The 23,008-nt window shown below is 43.0% G+C and overlaps 4 protein-coding genes across 8 annotated transcripts; 3 read left to right on the top strand and 1 right to left on the bottom strand.

Moving 5' to 3' along the window:
* Positions 1-2,439: 2,439 nt before the first annotated feature.
* Positions 2,440-5,791, top strand: sgk2b (serum/glucocorticoid regulated kinase 2b). The gene is made up of 12 exons (XM_028424936.1): positions 2,440-2,676; positions 3,012-3,087; positions 3,180-3,249; positions 3,342-3,367; positions 3,635-3,692; positions 3,773-3,856; positions 3,931-4,062; positions 4,438-4,550; positions 4,784-5,003; positions 5,125-5,280; positions 5,366-5,455; positions 5,547-5,791. The coding sequence occupies exons 1-12, from the start codon at positions 2,610-2,612 to the stop codon at positions 5,706-5,708; spliced, it is 1,254 nt and encodes a 417-aa protein (XP_028280737.1). The 5' UTR covers positions 2,440-2,609; the 3' UTR covers positions 5,709-5,791.
* Positions 5,792-6,361: 570 nt separating this feature from the next.
* On the bottom strand, positions 6,362-7,898 carry LOC114448930 (transmembrane protein 244-like). Its single transcript, XM_028426179.1, has 6 exons — positions 7,779-7,898; positions 7,390-7,475; positions 6,879-6,952; positions 6,671-6,796; positions 6,548-6,592; positions 6,362-6,456 (listed from the first exon to the last, which is right to left on the bottom strand). The coding sequence occupies exons 1-6, from the start codon at positions 7,809-7,811 to the stop codon at positions 6,362-6,364; spliced, it is 459 nt and encodes a 152-aa protein (XP_028281980.1). The 5' UTR covers positions 7,812-7,898.
* Positions 7,899-8,908: 1,010 nt separating this feature from the next.
* Positions 8,909-21,196, top strand: l3mbtl1b (L3MBTL histone methyl-lysine binding protein 1b). Of its 5 annotated transcripts, XR_003671907.1 has the most exons (24): positions 8,910-9,104; positions 10,510-10,644; positions 10,855-11,050; positions 11,155-11,368; positions 11,449-11,578; positions 11,692-11,743; positions 11,893-11,987; positions 12,081-12,185; positions 12,287-12,422; positions 12,529-12,620; positions 12,705-12,856; positions 13,070-13,146; positions 13,315-13,400; positions 13,473-13,583; positions 13,662-13,773; positions 13,990-14,089; positions 14,393-14,578; positions 14,703-14,804; positions 14,884-14,948; positions 15,029-15,201; positions 15,389-15,451; positions 15,767-16,458; positions 18,855-18,859; positions 21,186-21,196. XR_003671907.1 is itself a non-coding variant. In XM_028425461.1 (22 exons), exons 2-22 carry the CDS (start codon positions 10,534-10,536, stop codon positions 15,893-15,895), a joined length of 2,460 nt encoding a protein of 819 aa, XP_028281262.1. In that variant the 5' UTR covers positions 8,909-9,104; positions 10,510-10,533; the 3' UTR covers positions 15,896-17,092. The 5 variants fall into 5 exon arrangements, 4 of the variants coding, with proteins under 4 accessions (XP_028281262.1, XP_028281259.1, XP_028281260.1 ...); XM_028425461.1 differs by lacking the exons at positions 18,855-18,859; positions 21,186-21,196 and having other exon boundaries at positions 8,909-9,104; positions 10,855-11,023; positions 15,767-17,092; XM_028425458.1 differs by lacking the exons at positions 18,855-18,859; positions 21,186-21,196 and having other exon boundaries at positions 15,767-17,092.
* On the top strand, positions 18,283-21,785 carry LOC114448490 (uncharacterized). Its single transcript, XM_028425463.1, has 2 exons — positions 18,283-18,523; positions 19,059-21,785. The coding sequence occupies exon 2, from the start codon at positions 19,073-19,075 to the stop codon at positions 19,898-19,900; it is 828 nt and encodes a 275-aa protein (XP_028281264.1). The 5' UTR covers positions 18,283-18,523; positions 19,059-19,072; the 3' UTR covers positions 19,901-21,785.
* The last annotated feature ends 1,223 nt before the right edge of the window (positions 21,786-23,008 follow it).

The following is a 23,008-nucleotide window of genomic DNA, read 5'->3' as shown; positions in this document are numbered from 1 at the left end:
ATGACACTCACTCATGAATGACAGTCACACAGTCACACAGTCATTGCATGAAAGCCATGTTTTCAGCCACAAAGCAACACATATTAAAAATATGTTGGAGAAAGTAAACCTCTCTGAAATGAGAACTTTGGCAGAATGTTGTGGAGCAACTCAGACTGGAGATAAACTCCGCTTAGCTGTATTTGTTGCTTTGTTCTGTTTGTAATTGTGACATTATCAGTTCAAGGCCTATGTGCACAACATACCCTCAAATAGGATCCTGTGGTTTAATGACAACAAAACAATCCATCCATCCATCTTCTATTAACCCGCTTTGTCCTAGGGGGCTGGAGTCTATTCCAGCTAGCTTTGGGTGGGAGGTGGGGTACACCCTGACCAGGTCACCAGTTAACCTAGCACGTCTTTAGAATGTGGGAGGAGGCCAGAGCACCCGGAGAAAACCCATGCAGGCACAGGGAGAACATGCAAACTCCACGCAGAAAATAATCCATTTGTCATTATAGAACTTTGTGATTGGTTGTGTCAACACTTAATATAATATGAACAAATTATGAAAAATGTGTAAAACAATGTTAATTACTTGGTGGATGTTTCAGACTGAAAAGCACAATAAGTGCAGCTTACTATCGGTGGGGTATAAGTCTGACATGTGTGGCTCTGCTGTAATGAAGAGAAACCAGCAGTGAGGAACTTTAAATTCAGTGGAGTGAGGGACAGGCTTCCATGGTAACTTAGATCAAACGTCTTCATGAAGAGGGATTTCCTAAAAATAAGCTAGAGTTAGTGGAATAAACCTGAACTGATAACTGGCCATTCAGGCTTCCTGTTTTCTCTCTCTTTTTGGAATGCTGTTAGTGCTGAGATGTGTGCACTCGCTGTCACCTGTTGCATGCCTGGAGAGGCCAAACAAGCCTTTGCCAGTCCTGTCAGCATGATGGGACAAGAGGTTTCAGACATAAGGGTGTTCGGTAAGACTAGCGTAAACTGGTTCACTTTAGGGTGACGGGAAGAGGGTAGGTCACCCCCACCCTGGCTCTCCCCCAACCAACTGTGTAAGAGAAAGGAACCTCCCCCTGTTGCTGTCCAAGGATCAGCTTTCTGCAACAGTAACCAAGACACCCTGTACCAACTCTGTCCTGAACCCTGTGGCTCCAAATTTAGACACCAGAGACAGAGACAAACTTCATCTTATTTCTGCACTTCATGTCCAATTTGTCAACTCCTACGTCATTATTTTGATATCAGCCTATTCACAGAAACATTTTTAATTATATTATCTTTGCTTTTATCTAAAATATTTTACATGGATCTGTAAGCTTTAAGATGTATTTTTCGTCTTTTATTTCATCTCTGTCCTTGTCACTCCCAAGAATGTGTTTACCTCCAACTGTGCCAGACCTTTCCTCTTTCTATTTCTCTTCATTACATAATCTCTGATGGCCATTTAAGATTATGTAATTCATTTAACAGCTGGAGGACTTGAATTTTGCATATGTCTGGAGATATGTATTCTGGAGAGGAATGTGTCATCGAGAAAAGACAATTAGCCGCCATTGATGTGACATGTTACATGTGTCCTGTCATATATCACACACACAAAAGTGGGTCTGCAAAGGTGTGGACAGGCCCTGCCAAGTTCCAGACATGCAATAGCCAGACGAACGGGTGGCAGATGTTGGAATGCTTTCATGCATTTACACACATAGTTTCTAAGACCATACCCACAAACATACATGAACAAAAGTGACACAAACCTGTCAGCAAGTGTGGAATATGGTCATATATTACAATTATTAGTCTCTTTGGGCTGCATGCAGGGCATATGGAATAACACAGAGACACATTTATTCAATGCATGTCTAAATATTAGTGTATCCTCCCACACTGTGAGTTACTGGTGGTAGTCCTCCCTCTGACCACCTGTGACAGGACTATATAACCACCTAAAGAAAGAAAGAAAGAAAGAAAGAAAGAAAAGGAACATGGGGACTTCAGAGGATGCACTGTGAACTGACAGGCACTGCTTCTAGCCGGCCAGAATGCAGCATTCACGTTTCGGGAGTTTTTACCACTTCCTATGTACAGGCCAGGGCCTAATAAAGTGTTACCCATATACACACACAACAATATTATCCACATGACTTAATTTCGTTTTAACACAGCACACAGCAACATTAGAACGGTGACCTACAAGTAGCCTACATGTTTAATCGCCTGTTTCTCGACATCATGATGACTGGGCACGAGCTGATAATTTTATCCACCCCGACACGTTACTGGAACACACAAAGTGCTAAATATAACTCCACAGTATGAATGGGTGCCCCAGATACTGTACTAGATGCTGACATGGAAAAATATCTGGCATAACACGCAGGGGTAATCAGCAGTGAATGTACGTCTACGTGTGCGCGTATCATTTCCGAGGGAACTTGAACGCAGCCCTTTTCGGTACTCAAGCACCTCGTGCGTCAGCGGGCTTTAACTGAGGCAGCAGGACGGAGGAAGTTTGGGAGAAGTGAAGCGACTCCACCGCGGACTCCATCAGCTGGCTGGCCTCTAAAAACTTAAACCTTTTAAACCAAACAAGTCAGCGAGGCTTCATCCAGATGACGGTGACTCAGGAGCGGCCGATGACATATGCCAAAATGAGAGGGCTTGTATCATTTTTCTCAGGTAAGAACAAGAAGGAGAGAGAGAGAAAATTAGCTTACAGCGCTTTAAGCTACATTTAACCGTAAAGTTAGCAAACTGTAAGCTAACTTATTACAGCAGAAAGAAAAATTTTAAAAACTTCCACTAAACACAACTAATGTGAAATGAAGTGATAAAATAATATAATATTAAAGTGATTTCTTAAAGATTATTCACGTTAAAATGAATTGTAAGTGTCCCTCTTAACTGTTACAGTAGTTTCATAACCTCATTAACGCATTGTCAAGTCAAGTAGATGAACTGCTGGAGTACAGTTATGTAAGGAACTGGCCTGTATCTATCTGTCTGTCTCTCAGCTCTGCTCAAGGGGAAGAAAGTTGGCTTTAGTGACTTCTTAAATAAATTTGTCTCCAGCCAGCACCTCTGCCAAAGGTAAGTAATAAAGAAAAAACATATTTTTAAAGCTTTCAACTTTGCTTTTATTAGAGATAACTTATATTTCATGTTCGACCTTTCATTTTTAGCCTGGATACTCAGAAGCTTATACGGAGACAAAGCAAGCTGAGAAGAGAGAAACTAGAGAAAGCTAATTTGGTAAGTTCAGAGGGACTTTGGTGAATGTTGACAGGAGATGAAACTGACTCTGACCTACTGACCATCCTGTCCCTCTTTTCCCCTCTCCTCAGAGCTCAGTGCACACAGAAACCTCACAGTAAGTCATTTCACCTTGACATCCAGACATATTTCATGAGAGGAGAAATATTTTCTTGACATCACAGAGACACCCTTTCCGTCTGTAGAAGTGTAAAGCAGCTATAAATAAGCTGTGTCTGTCAAGAGTATCAATGACTGTGGTCACAACCTGGCAATGCAAAAGTGATTTCCATTTCAACACTCTTTATGCTGCCCTGTTTGGTGGTCTGTTCATCAATAATAAATCAAATGAGTACTAATCACTTAATTATCTTCTTTCTCTCAGGATGAAACCATCAGACTTTGATTACCTCAAAGTGATCGGCAGAGGAAGCTTTGGAAAGGTGGAGACTTATTTATAAATTTAGTGTGTGTGTTTTGTGCTGGAACACACTTGTGTATTAAAAAAGTCAAACTTCAACAGGTGCTGCTGGCAAAACATAGAAAACAAGGAGGCTACTATGCTGTGAAAGTGCTTCAGAAACGGATGATCATCAAAAGGAAAGAGGTAATCTGTCTATGTACTGTATATTCATCTTTCTACCTGTTGATCTTCTCACTGTACCTAATGCGTCTCTGCAGCAGAGGCATGTGATGGTGGAGAGGAGTGTGCTGATGAAGGGACTACAACATCCATTCCTGGTGGGACTCCACTTCTCGTTCCAGACGCCAAATATGCTCTACTTTGTCCTGGACTACGTCAATGGAGGCGAGGTGTGTGTGAAAAGTGTTGGTTTTTAAATGATGTATGAATCATCATTTTGAGGGATGTAGATGGTTGTTAATTATCACAGGAAATGCCACCTAACACTATATAGAGGAAGTGTTGTGCCTTATGAGAATACTCTGACACATACCCATGAACTACAGGGAGGCAAGATGCAACAGAAATTGATTGGTGCAGTAAATATATGACAGAGGGTCAATATTGATGTTACAGGAAAAGCTAAAACCCCACTGATGTTGTAAATGTCATGTCAGCAGAGGGAGACTGAAATAAAAAGAGATCTGCTGTTATTTGATAGCAGAAATGCCACAAACGCTACACTATTGCTTTAGAATTTTTGACACTTGTCTTTTTGCCCTTAGCTTTTCTACCACCTGCAGAGGGAGGGGTCATTTCCAGAACCTAGAGCTGCTTTCTACGCTGCAGAGATGGCTACAGCACTGGGCTACCTTCACTCACTTGACATTGTTTACAGGTGCATATACCCGCGCATACAGATTTAGAGAGGCCCCTGAAAATCTTTTTTTTTCTTTCTTTCTCTGCTCATTCTCACTCACTGTTTTTTTTATTCATGCATAAGTTGCACATGCAGTACATGTTTAATTTATTTTTGCTGAACAAATAACATTAAGTAAAGGAAAATGATGAGAATTTAGAAGAAACTAAAACAAAAACAAACATGTTTATGTCCTATTTGTTTCTGTGCAGAGACCTCAAACCAGAAAACATCCTGATGGACAGGGAGGGCCATGTGATGCTAACTGATTTTGGGCTTTGTAAAGAAGGTGTGGCCGTTGGTGGGATCATGCATACCTTCTGTGGGACTCCTGAGTATCTTGCTCCGGAGGTGCTACAAGGCTACCCCTATAGCCCCACTGTTGACTGGTGGGGACTTGGCACTGTGCTTTTTGAGATGATCAGTGGAATGGTGGGTGTATAGGAAATGATCTTTCTCCTTTTCATCATCTCGTTCCTCCGTAGCAACCTCACATCATTGGAAACTTATGTGAGGTTATGAAACCCTCTGTCTCTCTCTCTCTCTCTCTCAGCCACCATTTTATAGCTGCAGCAAAGCAGAGATGTTTGAGAACATCCTGCATGCTCCTCTGCAGCTGCGCAGTGGGATGTCTGAAGCTGCTGGCTCACTGCTAGAGGGCCTGTTGGAAAGAGATGTCACCAAACGTTTAGGGCAGAGTCGTGACATTGTAAGTGCGCACACAAAAGGAAAAAAAAAGATCAACATTCTTATATACATAATCGCAGATGGGTTAATATTTGTTGTGTTTTCAGGTGGAGCTGCAGGAACATCCTTTCTTCACCTTCATTAACTGGGACGATCTTCTGGCCAGAAAAGTTAGACCCCCGTTCATCCCGAATGTGGTACGAGTGAATCAGACATCAGTCCAAATCACCAGTGTTTTAATTAAGCCTCAGCTAACCTTGCGTTTACTTATTCCTATCTCTTCTCCAGACTGGGCCCTGTGATGTCAGTTACATCGACCCTGAGTTCACGCTACAACCTATTCCTGCCTCTGTGAATGAGAGGTGCCAGGCAGCTGAGGCCAGCGAGGCCTTTCTGGGCTTTTCCTTCATGAACCCAGCAGAGTACGTGGCAGCAAAGCCAGTTTCATAACAACACAAAATCCTCTGGGAGTATGTTTGTTCAAATATTTATTTTTTTATGTCATAAATGATTAAATGGATATCTATTTTTAAGAGAAGAGATTCGTACACCAACACGGCAATGTACTGCATGTTTCATCAGCTGCACTTTATTGAATGATAATACATTTTCAGTATCAGCTCATAATGTGAAATAGGCTGGTCACTATTTCATAACTGCTTAAATGCATCATTTGGAACAATAAACATCGAACTGAAGTTGTTTTTATATATTTTTGTTTTGCATTTATTTTAAAATATACAATGGTTATTGCAACTCTCCCATTCTACTGTTACATTCATTGCTTACAAATACACTGAAAAACCTTCACCGGCAGCCATAGTGCAACAAAGTGACAGAGCCATTGTGCATCTCAAGCAAAATAACGTAAGCATCTCTATGTGGCATTTACATAAATAAACAGGATACCAGTCTATTAGCAACCTCTAAACACAAACATGGAGCCAGCTCTGACTTTATGTCATGATGAGGCGAACAGAGAAAATCCATCACTGTGGAGTGTAATGGGCGTCTCGAGAAAGGGAGCATCTGGTCTCATCCTTTCTACCTCGCTTCACAAAAGTGGTTAAGAAACAGTGTAACACAGGGTGGCCTTCAGCCTGTCAGTAGATGCTGAAGGAGGCATAACTCTGCTCACTCTGGCACGTGAAGTAAGCAATCAGCTGACCATTGCAGATCATCAGAAACAAACCGCTACCTTTTATAAAAAAAAGACAAAGCAGAGCTGTAAACACAAGCAGGCTCTTACAGTTGAAGTAGGTTAAAGTCACCAGTTGTGTCCATCTTACCTAAAGCTAGCCACCACTGCCACACTGTGGGAAATTCCAACATTACTGCAACACAGACACAAATGCTTCATGATACATCACCCTAGCTAATTTTATTGTGTTTACTATAAGATTTCTGCTCACCTAGGCTGGTGATCATGACATGCAGGAGTGTGACGGTGAGTGCATAGTCCCACACCCGCCGCCTCACCACTGCAGCAAACAAAAGGCCGCTACAAAAATATGTGAGCTCCAAGGACAGGAGGTTCACTGAGGAGCAATACAGAACATACTGAGCATTAACAATTCAGAGTTCAAAGCTAAACCACATGAATTTTGTAAGTGTGCTCACCCAAGTACTTGGAATTTGATTCAGCAGGTTGGGTCTTAAAGTCAAAGGGAATCAATCCATCGAAGTGGTCCAACCTAAATGAGGGGAAAGGCCTTTATTATCTTCCTATTGTCTAGTGTCAGGTATATGGTGTCTTGATACATGGGCTGCATGATGCAGAGTTTAATTTTGACAAACACCAGCTGTTTTAAAGTCGTTTGGATCTAGTGAAATACAGATCCAAAGGTCCATTAACTAAACATAATCTAAAAATAACCATTAATTACAAACACAACTCTTAAAAGTCTTACACTGACTGCACCTCCTCTATATAGAGGCATCTGACTAAGATGAGGTGCAGCATGCACGTTAAGAACCTCATTATTTAAATATATTGTGGTGTTTTGCAGTACATGTACAATAACTATGTTTATTAACATGCGATTGATTTGGTGTTTATGGGGATTTGTAAGCCCTGTTGTTGTAGACGCTCATGTTCATGGTTTGCGCATGCGTGTGAGGGAAGACTCACCTGAAGGCACCGAAGCACACACTCCCAATCATGTAGAAAAGAGAGTAAAATATGAGCAGACACAGCAGCAGGTTAAACAGGACGGTCTGTGGGATGGAGGCAGAAATGTCGGATTCAGAATCACATAGTTATTTTCCACAACATGAGGCTGCAGTGTTAGAGGCTAACAGGCTGCAGTGTGAGGAATGTTCGCTATAAAAACAGACTCAATCTGCTGCACCCTGACCTGCGACGGAGTGAGGAATACTCCGTGTGCCCCCAGAGGTAACATCAAACACCCACAGTCCAATTAATGGTTTGATTTAATCGTACATCTGTCGATCCAGCCTGACTGACAGCTCTCAGACACGCTGTAACGTCCACTCCTGTACATTATATCGTTGTCTTACCTTTGAGTCGACCGCTTTGCTTTTGAATGCCATCTCATGGTTTTCTCTTGATGTTATATTCCTAAATAATGCAGCAGCAGCAGCAGGCTGCCATACACGACCCCGCTAATCCCCCACACACCGGACTCCTTCTGCCATCTAGCGGCGGACACGGAGCAGCGCCGCTGCTGAACTCATTTCACCTCATTTCAGGGCGCCCTTTGTTGACTGAAAAAAGGAGTTTCCTTCATATTTATCAGATAGACGGCATATGAAGTTATTGTCGTGGATATGTAAGTGATTGTGCGTATTTCAGGGTCCGGCGTGTTTTCGAGAAAACGGCACATTTTGCAGCTTTATCAGACAGGAGAAAGACGCCCAGTGTGGGAGGGATTATACTGCAGGTTAGCTGCTCATAGTGTGGATGAAGATGAGTATTTACACCAAAGAAATGACATTAAATACCTCCAGGCAGGAAATAAACACCTAAATAGGCTCACAGTGAATCAAAAGGAACAGCTGCCACGCTTAAAGCATGTGCCCAACAGCGCAGAATGAAACAATGCCAGCTGGTGGCCCGCTGCCTGATGTCATGGCTTTTTAAATGTTGTGTTTAAGCCCAAATATAAATCCTTCATGTACCTGGAGCGCATTAGAAGAGGTGATGGGTTAAAGGATTGATGTCAATATGTGCAGAATTCACGCCGCTACGTTTCGTTTACTGTTTTCCACTGAGCTCATTCACATCAGCTGATATAACTGCATGTGTTCAAGAACCAGAGTCAGTCCAGAACCCTGTGCAGGAAACATATTCTGCACGTATTCGTTACTTCGGGTGATTTTACTGGCGTGAGCATTCACAGTTAGCACCGGTGCGTGTGTGCTGCTGATTATCGCCTCTCCTCGGAATGAAGCTACACAAACTACTGGCTTTAAAAAAAATCATAACAGTGGTGAAAGCTGAAAGGTAAACAGCCAGTTTGATCAACATCAGCAGGAACCAGCCGCTCCTCAGCGGTAATGGAGACACTGCGGACCCTGCGCTTCATTGATACACACTCCTACTTCTTTGGTGGGTGGAGGGGAGGGAGGAGTGGGGGGGTTCGGGGACATACTTCTCAGGCTGTTTTGGGCTAAACGGGAAATACGAGCCCCCGGTCCAGTCGCTAGAATTTGTTATATCTGCAGCAGACTGAGTTTTGGGCGTGTTGTGAGCGTACGCAGGCCTGTTATTGACCACCGATAGTGAACTGAACTTTTCCGAGACCCAAAGTTGTCAGGCAGCGCATCTTACACGCATGCGCATCGTTCTATCCAGCTCTAAATAAGAGTTAAAACAGAAACGAGGTGAGTTCCACAATTTCCAAACATTACGACCGTTAATACTCAATTATTATTATTTCATAGGGGCGAAATTTGAAAAGCTGACCTTCGTTTTGCCAAGTGGCGTTAGTTATAATTATTTCCACTCTGATTTGAAACGGCGAGAATAAATCGTTTTTTTTCAAGTTTCTATTGAAGAAATAATTCAAGCAACAATGTTGAAGCTCGTAACTATAGCGCAGTGTTATTACGAGTGTGTGTGATATTTTGTGAGATATCGGCGTTTTGCATATGCGTTTTCCTATTGTTATTAACCGGGAAACTTATTTATTACAGATTGTCCTTAGCTGGCTGCATCCAGTCACAATGCTACGGCTAACCGTCTAGCAATCCCCAGTTCAGATAAACGGAGTGGAGCTAGCTGACGGTTAGCTTCGTGTCAGCGCTAGCTAGCAACCTGGGCTGACATTCCGTGACAAGGGGAAAGTGAAGAAAAATGACCAGAGTGAATGAAAACACCAAGTCAGGAAATTACACAGCAAGCGTTTGCTTTTGTTCGACGCGTAGCGGGTTTGCATGTTTTGTTTAAATTGGTAACTTGAGTAATTAACATAGTTTAAACGTGTTGGTGGCCTCTTCCTATGCTCCGCCATTTTGTATAAGACGAATGCTAATCATGGGCGCTCTTACATACACTTTATTTATAGCTAGAATAAAACTGAGGTATTAAGTGCAAAGTCAAACTTCAGCACGACCCATGAGCTCTGACTGTTGTTTACTTTTCACATGGTTATGACGCCGGAGCGAACAGAAAATATGTCCTTATTTCAGTGTTGAACATGCGTCAGGACTAAAACGTTATATCATATTATCAGACTGATTAAAACGGTTTTAAGTTTGATCAGTGAGTGCAGAAAACAGTGTTCCCCTTAAACTTGATGAACAAATTACCCTCTCACTTGCTCGTTGCCAGGCAAACGATAGGTTTTAAGAGATACTGTTAAAACAAGGAAAAGATGAAGTTGTGTGGTTAACTTAAAGTTGAGACATCTTTCCTCGTGTTCATCAATGGTCCTGATGAAGGTTTACCCCAATGAGGCTGTTTGTGTACGTATTTCCCTGTTAGCTGACCAGGAAAACAATATTATTATTGACTGTTTTGTCTGAAATCGAAGTGCATGGTGTCTCCTGCAAGCCAGCACACAGTCGCCATCTAGCGGTGATGCTGCGAAACGCTGTTTACAAGTGCAGGTAGAGGAAAAATGTGAAATTTGAATCACTTGGTGGATACATCCATGCAGGAAGTCTTTCTCGCTATGATAATCATGCACAGGCAATACAGTAGGAAAAGCAATGCATATTACCATTTTTTTTATGTGCTATGTTTTTGAGCGAGTACTCACTGTACTTGATTGGTCGGTCTTTGCAGCTTGGTCATATCAGCGGAGTGGGAATGACAGACACTCCACCCAGTGATGGCCCTTCCCAGGGAGCTGATTTTGACATGATGGGTGCTCTGGACTGGAAGGACGGTATTGCCACATTGCCAGGCAGTGATATTAGGGTATGATGATTTGTTTGTGTGTATGATCAAAAGGAGGGTTTCTTGTCAAGGCAAGCACACTTTTCATGAATAAAACATTAACATTAGGGAGATGAGCAAGAAATTGAGACTGAGTGATTTAGCATGGGATATGCAGGATACAAGGGATAAAGATAAATGTCCTAAGTTTATTACTTGGGACAACATCTAACAAGCATTTCTGTGTTTCAGTTCCGCATGACTGAGTTTGGGACTCTCGAGATTGTCACAGATCTAGATGTCAAAGGGCAGGAGGTAGAGCCTAAGCGTGAAACCTTGGACCCAGCATCGTCTCACACTCCCACCCCTCCTCCAGAGGGCCAATCACAGACCAGCACAGCCACAGCTCCGGCAAATCAGAGTAAGCCAGAATCGTCTCAAGCTAAAGGTATGCATGCCATCTAATGCAGTGTTTACTGTTTTTATATTGTACTCATATTTCATGCAGTATCCAGCCTGACTTTCTTCTCTTCCTTCTCCTCTGTGTTATAGGACCTAGACCTGTTCTCTTGTCTTTAGAGGAGGGCCCTAGCATGGAGGGGCCCAGTGTAGAGGTTGGTCCCAGTGTTGAAGTTGGGCCCAGTGCAGACACAGGTGCAAATGGAGAGCTGTCAAGATGCCGGGCATGTGGTGGGCGTGTTGCAGGAGATGCTCTCATACAGGGAAAATTCTGTAGCTCCATTTGTGCACAGCCCTCCAGTGGCAGGTAAAAAAATCCGACCTTGCAGCAATTGTTCCCCCTCAGATTGTTTTGACATGATTTTCATCAAAACTTTATTTTTTAAGATCGTCTCCAGGGGAAGCACGTGAAAGCCAGGCAGTAGAAGGTGAGAGGCTTGGCAAACGTGTGCGCAAAAAGAGGAAGATCTACATGGACTCAGGTGATGAAGAAGAAGATAACCAAGAAGAGCCAGAGGTGGGGAGGATACAGCAGGGTTTTCACTGCTGTTTAATCATTACAAAACATGCAAACAAAATATCTCTTCCTGTTAGAAAGAAATAATGTCATTTTCACTTTGCCTTCTGTAGGAAAAAGCCAAAATGACTAAAGGCAGGAGAGGAGCCAAAATAGCCAAACTGGGTATGTTAGACTTAGCTATGGTTAAAATCTTGGAATGTTAGACATTCTTACATGAATTTAAATATCTCATATAATATCTAAAAAAACAACAGTTTTGTTGTTTTCTGGCTTATAATTCTCATGGTTCATTGTTGCATTCTTCTTTTCAGTGGCTGTCACAAACAATAAGAAAAGGGCATGGAGCTGGCCTGCTTACCTCGAAGAGGAGAGGGCCATTGCTGCTCCAGTTAAACTATTCAAAGAGGTATAATCCTCCACACAGTCCTGCCATGTTGTGTTTGTTAACCTGATAATTTTGTTGTGCTGAACCGTGCCTTGTTGTGCATTTGTGTTGCAGCACCAGTCATTTCCTCAAAGTAGGAACAGTTTTAAGGTGGGAATGAAGCTGGAAGGGCTTGACCCATCTCATCCCTCCCTGTTCTGCGTGCTAAGTGTTGCAGAGGTACAAGTGCTAATGTTTGACAGTGACTGTATACATCTTTATTCCTTTTTTCATAGTTAAGAAATTTACTAAAACATACATCCCATCCCTTTGCCTCACAGAACCAAGGTTACAGGTTAAGACTCCACTTCGATGGATTTCCAGAATGCTATGACTTCTGGTCCAATGCTGACTCATGGGACCTGAAACCAGCTGGATGGTGTGAGAAGAATGGTCACAAGTTATTGTTGCCTAAAGGTACTTGGAAAATGCACTACAGTCTATCCATGAACATAAGTCTGGAGGTTAAATTCGTGAGTACAGATTGGACACAACCATCCTGACTAGATTTGTGTCATTGTAGGTTGTAAAGATGGAGAGTTTAACTGGAGCATGTATGTGAAAAACTGCAGAGGCCAGCTGGCTCCAAAACATCTTTTTAAGAGTCTTAACACAGTGAGTACCAATTTCTCTGAAGCTATAAAACACTTTAATTCAGGGATTTTATATATATAGAGCCTAAATTTCTATTTTTTTTAGTCAGTGACTCCATCCGGATTTAGAGCAGGGATGAAACTGGAAGCGACTGACAGGAAGAACCCTTTGTTGATCTGTGTTGCAACAATTGCTGCTGTTGTCGACAACCGCCTGCTCGTTCATTTCGACAACTGGGATGACACATATGACTACTGGTTAGTACCTGGTTTAAGTGACTCACATTACCCAAATACAGTCAGTTTTCCAGTCTGCCATGTCAGCGGAGTGTGTGAACCTAATGTAGCGTGGGATGGTAGTTTAAATTGTAGTCTGGAGAAACTGGGTCGAATTTTTGAAAGTTTTATTATTATAAATTTGCTTGTAAATCCCAAGCTAATATTGTGTGCACGTATCTAACTTGTGTTAAGGTGTGATGCTAGCAGTCCCTACATCCATCCTGTGGGCTACTGTAAGGAGGCTAAGCTAACTCTGACCACTCCAGCCGGTAAGATCACACATTTGTTTTAGCAATGATTCGTTAATACTCTTAAGCATACATCTAGATAAAAAATACTTTTAAGCTTTGATTGTTTTAATCCATGTGACTGTGGTATAGATGTGGCTGTGTCTGTGTGTAGCCTGTCTGTAGTGACTGATAATTTCCTCACCTCAGAATACAAGGACCCCAAAAGTTTCTCATGGGAGAAATACCTGGAAGAGACGGCTAGCCAGGCTGCTCCTGCGCGAGCTTTCAAACCGGTATGATTTAAATATGTTTATGGTACCGCACGTTCTACAGTATTCTAAATTGATTATTTTCTGTGTTGGCAGCGACCTCCACATGGCTTCCAGATTGGTATGAAAGTAGAAGCTGTGGATAAAAGGAACCCTATGCTTATTCGCGTTGCTACCATAGTGGACACAGATGACCACCGAGTGAAGGTGCTGAATGTTTCCTCATCATGTTGTCTTTACTTGTACTCAGTTTGTTCTTAATGTGCTTGATCTCTACTCTTGTAGATCCACTTTGATGGCTGGAGTTCAGAGTATGACTACTGGGTGGAGACTGACTGCCCAGATCTCCACCCTGTAGGGTGGTGCCAGAAAACTGGACACCCATTACAATACCCTGGTGAGACTCCATTTTCTTTAATCTCACACTCTGTCTCTGTTCCACATGGTATTTTGGTCAAAGATGTAATTTGATCAGATGAGTCAGCAGACTCTCCATCTTCATTTAGGGTAAGGATTTGGTTGTTTGGAGGAATCTGTAATGAATTCTAAATGATCTAGCAGTTTTTTGCATTTTAATAACACTCCCATGCGTGTTTGTGCATATTTATTTCAGGCTCCAGTGATGTATTGACTGCCCCTGGACAAGGATGTCCTACGCCAGGATGCAATGGGGTTGGGCACATCAGGGGACCTCGCCATGGGACACATTACAGGTTAGTAGCACATACTGTTTAAAATTTAAAAAGCGCTGCATGAATGTAGCACATAAAAGAGAAGAAGAGTTGCAGTGTTCTCAAATGTCATTTATACTTGTGTGGGCTGCCGGCAGTCTAAATGTGTGGCTTGTGTCTGTGTGTGGGAGTGGGAGTCAAGGTGATTTTAGCTGCCTTTCCTTCCTATTTGTTGTACCCAGTTTAGCTGCACAATACTAAAAGTAAAAAAGTGAATTTCAGTCTCGTTTGTGGCTGTCTAGGTTTATGTGTGGGAGTAATGTTTTTGGGTTTTTGTGTGCACAGTCAGGTGAGCTGCCCTTACTCAGAGATGAATCTGAACAAAGAGGGTTTACTGCCAGACCGACTCAGTGGAGAACGACCCCTCGCTCTCAGTGGACCTCAGCCTCGTGGGAGACGCCCTGACTCTCAAACAAACATGACGGCACAAATGCCAGAGCAGCCTGAGGGAGCAGAGGACTCCCAAAACAGGTGTGCTGCTCCACCCATACCACACAACACATGCAGCCAAAACACACTCACACACCTATCAGGTTTTTTTTTATTGCAATCCTATATTGGCTTGTAGCTGAGTGACTATTATTTTTGTTGCTAGGAAACCAGTGACAGTGGAAGCTGAGCGTTCAGGACGCAACAGCCAGCTGGAGCCACTGGGTGGAACCAGTGAGCCAAGCCACAATGGAACAAGACCTAAACGGTACCTGTCATATGTTATTTGTGCAACAAGATGATCAGCTTTGTCAGAAATTAACTTACATTTTTTTTACTTTTTTCAGGACAGCCCCAATTCCCAAATACCTAAAAATGCACTATGTTAAAGAGGAGATTGGTGATGGCAAAGGCGAGTGGCAGAAAGTGAGAAATTGTGAATTAAAGCACTGAACTACATCAATGCTGACTGCCATGTCCTCTCGTCCACAGCCTCTCCAGATGCCATCTCTCTCCAGCAGGCCCTCCATGAGTCTGTGTTCTCCCCCGGAATCTCTGCCTCTCCTCCTCATCGGGTGGCTCTTTGCTGGGACAAGCACTGCCAGCTGCTGCCTGAGGTCCTGGGGCTAACTGCCAAGAGAGTAGCCTCTTGGAGCTCAGAGGAGGTCAGGCTTACTCCTCATGTACTCAAGCTCAAGTCTAACATGCTTCAGAGACATTCATAAGGAGTGTTTTTTTCTGGTTTTTCAAATCGTTAGGTTAACGACTAATGTTGAATATAGGCTGCCATGGCTCTGCGATAAGCAGATAGACATAATTTATTCATTGACATGTTTTTGTTTGGATTGCCAGGTGGCCGGTTTTGTCAAAGGACTCCCAGGATGTAAAGAACATGCTGCTACATTTAAAACAGAGGTAAGCACTCTACTGCTGAAAAAAACTATAACTGTATTTCCACTGCAGGAATTTGTAGGTGGCCCACACCCATGTACATGCTCAGACTGCAGGAAACTCCCCTCTAGGAGCTTTCCAGAGTAAATAATAGTATTATGGAATAAGTACTTTGTAACATCTATTAGTTTTGTTGGCCTTGTATGAGCTGCAATGAAGCATTAAGCATTAATAGAGCAATATATGTCCCTCAGGAGTTGAGAAACACTCTTCTGTGCTTATTAAATTCATAAATTAGCACCTTAAAATGATCTTTTAAAGCTGTTATCTTTACTTAAGCAAATAGATGGCGAGGCCTTCCTGCTCCTCACCCAAGCAGACATCGTCAAGATTCTGTCAATCAAGTTAGGACCCGCTCTGAAGATCTACAACTCCATTCTCATGTTGAAGAATGCCGATGAAGAGTAGGACCTGACTTCTTTCCCCCTCAGACTGGCACTAAAAAACTCTGTTGGATTAACCAGAACAAGTTTGATTTGTCCAGATGTTCTCTGTAACTGCACAAGAGAACCAAGTGGAAGCCATCATCTCAAAAACGTCCATCTCTCATCCCTCTTCCTCGTCTCTCCATGATGGACAGCACTGGACAACCTGAGGGAGAGTTTTTCCATGATACTTTGACGATCCTTTAACCTATATTGTGTTTGTTTACTGACGCATTAAAAAACCTGCAGCACCTTCAAAGCTTCCATTGTATAGTCTGGATTGGATTTTACATCACAGTTCTGCATTCGTCATTGTATCTGAACTGTAATGAAATGGTGCTTAAGCTCAGAGTGGATGGAACAAGATATGCTTGTGTTGCTGTTCACTTGGGAACTGACCCCTTTTTTTACGCTGCAAAATACAATCGTGGGGTGGTGAGAGGTTGTTAAATGTGAAGCCCAGTAGAGCAGAAGCGTTATGTAGTTCAGCGTTTCTCCTGTAGGTGGGGGAAAAGAGCTGCTCTCAGGCCTAAAGGGCAAGAGTGTGTATTGAATGGGGGATGGTTTAAACTTTGTGTGTGTTTGCAAATGTGGAAAAGTGTGTTTGAGAAGTAAGGTTGTAATTTTCTCCCATCCTGTGTGTGTAGCTGTCCTGTTTGGAAGGTTGTTTGGGGACAAGCAGGACTAAGGGCTAATTGTTAAATTATCTAAAAGCAGTCTTTTATTAGGGTGGAACAAGACAATGAACCAGCTCTGTTCTAGTCATGAATGTTAAGCAACAGCTCTCAGCTGTTGTGCTGATATTGATCATCTTATTCTTGGTCCTAATAACCTCTGTCATTCACAGTGTAAATAGTATACAGCTCCAAAAAGACTCGCATCTCGTTCCCTACCAGAGTTTACTCCTGCTTGGTTATGCAAAGGTCTCCCCCTACAGGGAAGGACATTGTGACAATGAACTGAAAAAAGCCTCAATTTATAGATTGTGAGAGGAGAAAAAACAACATTGTCTGTAAATCTGTGTGTACCTGAGCAAGTTGGAATGTGTACATCAGCGACTGTTTATATGCAAACAGCTTTTATTTATGTATTGTAATTTAAGGGGTAATGGTACGCTGTTCTGGCTCAGAGGTAACTGTGGCTGTCTGGTGGAATGTGTGAATGGGTGAAAATAAATGAGATGCACACTGCCTGTTGTCCTCATCTGACCTCAGCCAGTCACAACTTAACTACAGGTTTAACAGGTTTAACTACAGCTAAAGTTGTTCACTTTGTATTGGCTTTAACGTTAAATAGTAGGTAACAAACACATTTGAGTACTTAACTGTATCACAAAGGAAAATATTGATGCTTTTAGTTGACTACATTTGTCCGACAGCTGCTGTTATGGTTCACCTTTGTTGTTTATGTTGCACCGATGACCTGTCATCTAAGACAATGCTGTGATTCCTTCAAGGGCATTTCCAGTTTATGCACCTCTCTACTTCTCATACCACAAACTGGCCTATATTGAACTGAACTACACAGTTTGGTTCTGTTTGCAGTGAAAATTAAGCTGCAGACACAAAACATGTTGAATTCATGACAGTGAACATAAACATTGCAGAACTGTGATGGAAAAGAGGCATTGGCCTGATTCTCTTTGTAAAATAAGCAGCTGTTGGGTGACAGGTCTCCCTCAAACCCAAAACGGACTGTCTGTGTAACACCCACATGTGGCTCACATACTAACTCACCCACAAAACAGTACACTGTGTGGGCCACATCTGGCCCATATGCAGTGAGCTGAAACTCAAACCACCTTGCTGCATGTGTCCCCAGGCTGACACACATGTTGGCTGGTGGTGTAGGGGCCATATTTCAAAATATACTAAATGTTAATCTGGCATTTTAACCCCTCATTTGCTTGTTTCTGCAATATTACAAAACATCTTGTAACAAAGGCTCTGTAATATTTTTGCCCTTTGTGTGGAGCATATTCCAAAAATAAAGTTCATGTTTAATCAATTCAGCTCAAACTAAATCATGTTAGGGTCTTTAACAGGTCAATCTGGACATATACCAGAAATCTAGATAACATATAGTAGTAAAATGCAAACTGTTTGTGCATCATATTTAGTTAAATGAAGGACATGATCATTCTTCTGTGTTTTATGTATGAGCTGCTGGATGGAGGGAGATGACTGGTCCTTCACTAACTTCCTAAAAACACACATGATGGCTTGTGATCGTAAAGAATAAATAACCGAGCCCACCGTGGGACTGGCCTGGACTAGCCACAGATTCCCACGACCCCTCCTCTCCACACACACACACACACACACACACAAATAGAAACACACTCTGCATAAGCGCACAAGCAGCGCGGAAAGAGAGGCAGAGCAGCTTTGCACCACTTTTAGTAAGACTGTGTTTTTTCTTTTACAGTACAAGCTTCACTGCTCTGGCTCACGCAGGGAAGCCAAGGATGGAACGCGTCTTAATCTGAGGAGGAATTAGATGAAAGTGTGGATTAACCGCGAAGGAGTAGGAGGAATAACGCAACTCTGCTTTATTTATTTTGAGAATGCCGAGGAGCCAGTTTCTGCTTCGGATTGATGTCCTAAACAAGGCAAGTACCCACTCTGACTGTAAATAGACTGCGTTACAATAACAGGACGTGGATCACTGTAGTGAGCAACAAATGTTAAAATACAACGATGTAAAAAGCACTTGTAGGCTTGAACTTATCGTCCCGGTTTGAATCCTCGTTATGTCCACTGAGAAATTAAATTATGAGTTGTGATGGAGCTGTTACCGCCGTGACGTGACTCCATTTTTTTATGACTGCAGTGAGATCGTGAAGTGGAAACACAAGGTCCTGAGCGGAGTCAGTCACTGATGGTGGTGAATGAGTGGTTCAATAACAGTTCAGTGGGGGTTGGGGGGGTTGGAGTGGAGAGTCGGTGTGTTGCTCCACAGAGACACCGGTGGAGCTGCAGAAGGGTTGGCATCTCATTAACTCAGCCACATGTCTTATTAAAGCAGCTATTTCCTGTTGTGTGCAATGCAGAGTAATCTTCTCCTAACACCCACAGCGCTCCTCCGCTGATGCTGCATTCACCTTCATGTAGCCCTGTTTTCTGTGTCTCCTCCTCTCTGATCAGCCTGAAGCCAGAGGATGACAGCTGCCAGTCCAGCCTGCAGCCCTGCCTCCTCCCACTCGTCCCGCTCCTCCTCCTCCTCCTCCTCCACCTGTGTACCGGCATGCCACAGACACTTGAGGAGAGGTGAAGCCTTCCACACCAAACTGCACCTGGGTTCTGCTCCAGGTGTGTGGCTGCTGCTGGGTGTGGTGGTGGTGTTGGTGGGCATGAGTGTAGCAGTGGCAGGCTATGTTTCCGCAGCACCTAAGCCTGTAGGTGGACGAGGCAGCACACACGTTGAGAGGATGAAGCTGGCGGGTCCTGTGGTGATGGGAGTGGGCCTCTTCATCTTCATCTGTGCCGCTACACTGCTGTACGAGAACCGGGACCGTGAAATCCTGAGACTAGAGACGCCGGATGACCTTGAAGATCTGAAGGGAGGAAGCTGCTGGGAGGACTCGCAGGAGCAGCCCAGCTTCAGCTGTCAGGAGCAGTGGGAGTGTAAAGATGGAGAGCAGGGATCCTGGGCCACTCCAGCCCACATGCTCCCCCTCTCAAACCAGAACCTTCCTCTTCCTCATCCTCCGCCTCGCTCGAACAGAAACAGCAGATCATCGCTGCCACCTCCTCCAGGAGGTGAAGATAAAGGGGAGCTGGACAGAAAAGAGGAGGAGGAGGAGGATGAGGAGGAGGATGGAAGTTCAACTCTGCTGGCACGAGTTCTTCATCACCAGGAGCCAGCTCCTCACCCTCCATCCCCCTGCCTGTCCATCTCTCACTCCTCCATCTACTCAGACTCCTGCAACTCCAGTGAAATCAACTTCAACACACGGACAGACTTATCTGTGCCACCACAACTCTGAGCCCCCCCGCTGGTTCCTGTTCTACAGTCTTGTAAAATATGCATGATAAGACACTTTAAAGGTTCACGTGCAGACACACACAAGACTATGCATTCCTCAATAAACAGATGAAATGTTTGTTGGTATGTTTTAGTGCCTCCGAGTGGTGCAGTTGCTCTGAGTCACAGTCTGTGAAGGGTGTTTTTGTCCTACATCGCTCTCTGACTCACCCACATTTGAAATGCTGTTTGATGTCAACTCACCATCTTGTTGTCTTTGAACTCAACTGTGCCCAAAAAACCCCCTAAAGCCACTATTGGTTTGACCATATTTGGACGTGAGGAGGTTTACTGAAAAGTTATGTGGGAGCCATATTGGGAGATGGACACCCTCCTTCCCTCCCTCCTTCCTCCTCTCTCCCTCTCTCTCACTCACTCTGACACAAGCGCACACAGACACACAACTTCTCTGCAGAGGTCTATATTTCCTCGCTGAAGAGGTTCAGTTAAGAGGATGAGGCAGATTAGGTCTCAAATGAGTCCTTATCTTATCTAACACATAGTGTAATCTAGTCTTTATCTGAGGAAAATGTGTCTTAGTATAAACAAGGGAAGCACACAAGGCCACACTCCTCTCACTCCACACCTACAACCACACTATAAATACCTGCTGGTGCTCAGAACACATGCAAGAGCTAGTTTTCTACTGTAATTCAACATTTTTTTTTAAATATTTCAAGTGTCAGCTGCTCAGTTTTCTCCTGTTTCTCCAGTGTGGTAAAGGGAGATCTTAAAGAATTTAAATCACAGGATGAATAGAAAGAAAAGAGCAACAACTTTTAAAAAAAAGGAGGCTGTTATGAGTTATTCCTGACGTGGCTTAACTGAGAAAAGCGATCCTGTGAGTCGAGTAATTGAAGCCTCACTCTCCCACCATCCCGACCTTTCATCTTTCCTCTCTCTCTCTTCATCATCGGATTCCTACGCTTTATTCAAATACTCCATCTCAGTCCTTGGCTGCTACAAAGCTGAGAAATAGTGAAAATAGGGCAAAAAACAATTCAGAGGAAAAACGTTAGCAGGTACAATTAAGCCAAAGCGAGCATGTTTGAACAGGCAGGGAGAAAAGGAGGTTAGATTTTATTTTAATTATCGCCAGCATTTTCTCCTCCAGTGTCTAATTACGCAGGGGATCAGTCTGAAGGTTTTTATAGGTGCTTTAGGACTGCAGAGTATTTCCTTGTTGTTTGGGCCCATGCTGGGATCCTGCCATCCAGATGACGGCCAGCCCAGACCTAAGTATACAGTAATTTGGAGCCACACATTTCACTCACTAAAAACATCGGTCATCTGTCTCTCATGTACTCAGTCGAGGGAATTTTAAGTACAGTACACTGCTTTAAAACACTGGATGTATATTTCAGTGGCAGGGATTGAGGTGAAGAGATGTGTCTGAATCTCGACTGCATTTTGCAACATGCTGCAAGCAGCCTCCTTCGCACTCATTGCTCAGAAGAGCAGCTCTCTCTCCTCACTCTCACACTTCTCAGAGTGAGATGATCTGATGTGTTTACATTTGGAAGGAGAGACGGTGCTCTGCTTTCATTACTGATTAATCTCTGTGTTAACCTCAATAAATCAAGCTTCCCTCCATACAGGTTATAGTGCTCTTATTAAGTGATTTTTCCACACTTTGTTGTGTTATGTGTTACTGTTTGATTGAGGGTTAAAGAGCAGATAGACCACAGCCTCCAAAATATTCATTAAGTTGTCAGAATATGGTGAAAAATCAGTTCCTCCTCGAGCCCACACTTCTGTCTTCACATTGTTTTTGTCCAGAAAACTTGAGATTTTAAATTTACTGTCACAGAATCAAAAACAAAAGCAACCAATCCTCCCATTTCTGAATGTGCAGCCTCACAGTATTTTGCATTGTTACTTGTTAAAAAAGATGGAATATGATTATGAAAACTGTTGCTAATAAATTTTTAATCAGCCAGCTGAGCTGGTGGCATGAATAATTTTGCTCTTGTTTCTTAATATACATACTGCATATACATGGAGCCTGACACTGAACTGACCAGACAGAATATTTTCAGCACATAAATCTGCATGCAAACGCCGCTGCAGCGACACACAGTTCAAGAAATCTCCTTGTGTATTCATCTGTGTGTGTGTACAGCAGCGTTACATAAGTCAGCAGCACACGTTTTATGCTGCATTGAGAATATAACTGAATTGAATCCCCTCTTCTCAGAGAGGAGTGTGTGTGTGTGTGAGTGTGTTGTGCATTGATTCATATCTGAGCAGACGGACAAGAAGCTGTAAGCAGCTTAACCCTGCGCTGACTCAGGACACATGCAATTTCTCTGTGACATAAAGGGAGAGAGAGAGAAACAGAGAGAGAGAGATAGAGGTGCTATTATTAATATTTTGGTGTCAGTAAAAAGATGTGTTAGTGAGGATCAAGCAGCCAGAGGATGCCAGTATGAACAGATATCACCTGTAAAAGCAGAAAAAGGGATTCAGTTAAGAAGTTTTAGGGACAAGTGAGAAGCATCAGCATGGAGGGAAACATGTTTTCCTGCAGGAGAACTTTCATGCAGACATTCAGTTGTTCTTCATCATAAAGGCCCGTGCCACTAAATTCATGGCTATTGTCCTCATTCAAACACCTAAACACAGTGACATATTCAGTCTTTCAGGATTTTTTATTTATTTATTTTTTACAGCAGCTTGTCCCAAAACCCTCACTTGTTTGTTGATCCGCAGCCTTTCAGTGACTGGGATTGGTGCCGGACAAATAACAGGTGGATTTCTTACTAATCCAATTTCAGCCCTGCTTCCGGTCACCTCCGCAGTCCACATGGTGCAGTCACGGAAGAAGCATCTGGCTCAAAATGAAAGGACTAATATTCTGTATTTTTGCCCTCATGATGCTCACACCTGCTCGAGGTAAGGTGACATCATACCTGCGTTTAGAGCAGGTATGATGTTTTACTTTAGAGTCAGACTACTGAGTATAAAAATCTTAATGTGCTTTTAAAAACTTCACATATATAAAATTGATGATTGATAATTGACTAACAGCTTACTTCATTTGTAGAACATAGAAATATATATAACATTC

The sequence above is a fragment of the Parambassis ranga genome, chromosome 16, assembly GCF_900634625.1.
Source record: "Parambassis ranga chromosome 16, fParRan2.1, whole genome shotgun sequence".
In the NCBI taxonomy this organism is placed as follows: domain Eukaryota; kingdom Metazoa; phylum Chordata; class Actinopteri; family Ambassidae; genus Parambassis; species Parambassis ranga.
This window is presented reverse-complemented; position numbering and strand designations above follow the sequence as displayed.

Bases quoted from the DNA above. Each gene is read 5' to 3' on its own strand.
- sgk2b (XM_028424936.1), top strand. From the start codon at position 2,610: ATGACGGTGACTCAGGAGCGGCCGATGACATATGCCAAAATGAGAGGG. The intron at 3,250-3,341 runs GTAAGTTCAGAG...CCCTCTCCTCAG, and splicing joins AACTAGAGAAAGCTAATTTG to AGCTCAGTGCACACAGAAAC. The intron at 5,281-5,365 runs GTAAGTGCGCAC...TTGTGTTTTCAG, and splicing joins TAGGGCAGAGTCGTGACATT to GTGGAGCTGCAGGAACATCC.
- LOC114448930 (XM_028426179.1), bottom strand. From the start codon at position 7,811: ATGGCATTCAAAAGCAAAGCGGTCGACTCAAAG. The intron at 6,953-7,389 runs GTGAGTCTTCCC...CCCCTCATTTAG, and splicing joins GTGTGCTTCGGTGCCTTCAG to GTTGGACCACTTCGATGGAT. The intron at 6,797-6,878 runs GTGAGCACACTT...ATTGCTCCTCAG, and splicing joins ATCAAATTCCAAGTACTTGG to TGAACCTCCTGTCCTTGGAG.
- l3mbtl1b (XM_028425458.1), top strand. From the start codon at position 10,534: ATGACAGACACTCCACCCAGTGATGGCCCTTCCCAGGGAGCTGATTTT. The intron at 11,369-11,448 runs GTAAAAAAATCC...TTATTTTTTAAG, and splicing joins GCACAGCCCTCCAGTGGCAG to ATCGTCTCCAGGGGAAGCAC. The intron at 11,579-11,691 runs GTGGGGAGGATA...TGCCTTCTGTAG, and splicing joins ATAACCAAGAAGAGCCAGAG to GAAAAAGCCAAAATGACTAA.
- LOC114448490 (XM_028425463.1), top strand. From the start codon at position 19,073: ATGACAGCTGCCAGTCCAGCCTGCAGCCCTGCCTCCTCCCACTCGTCC.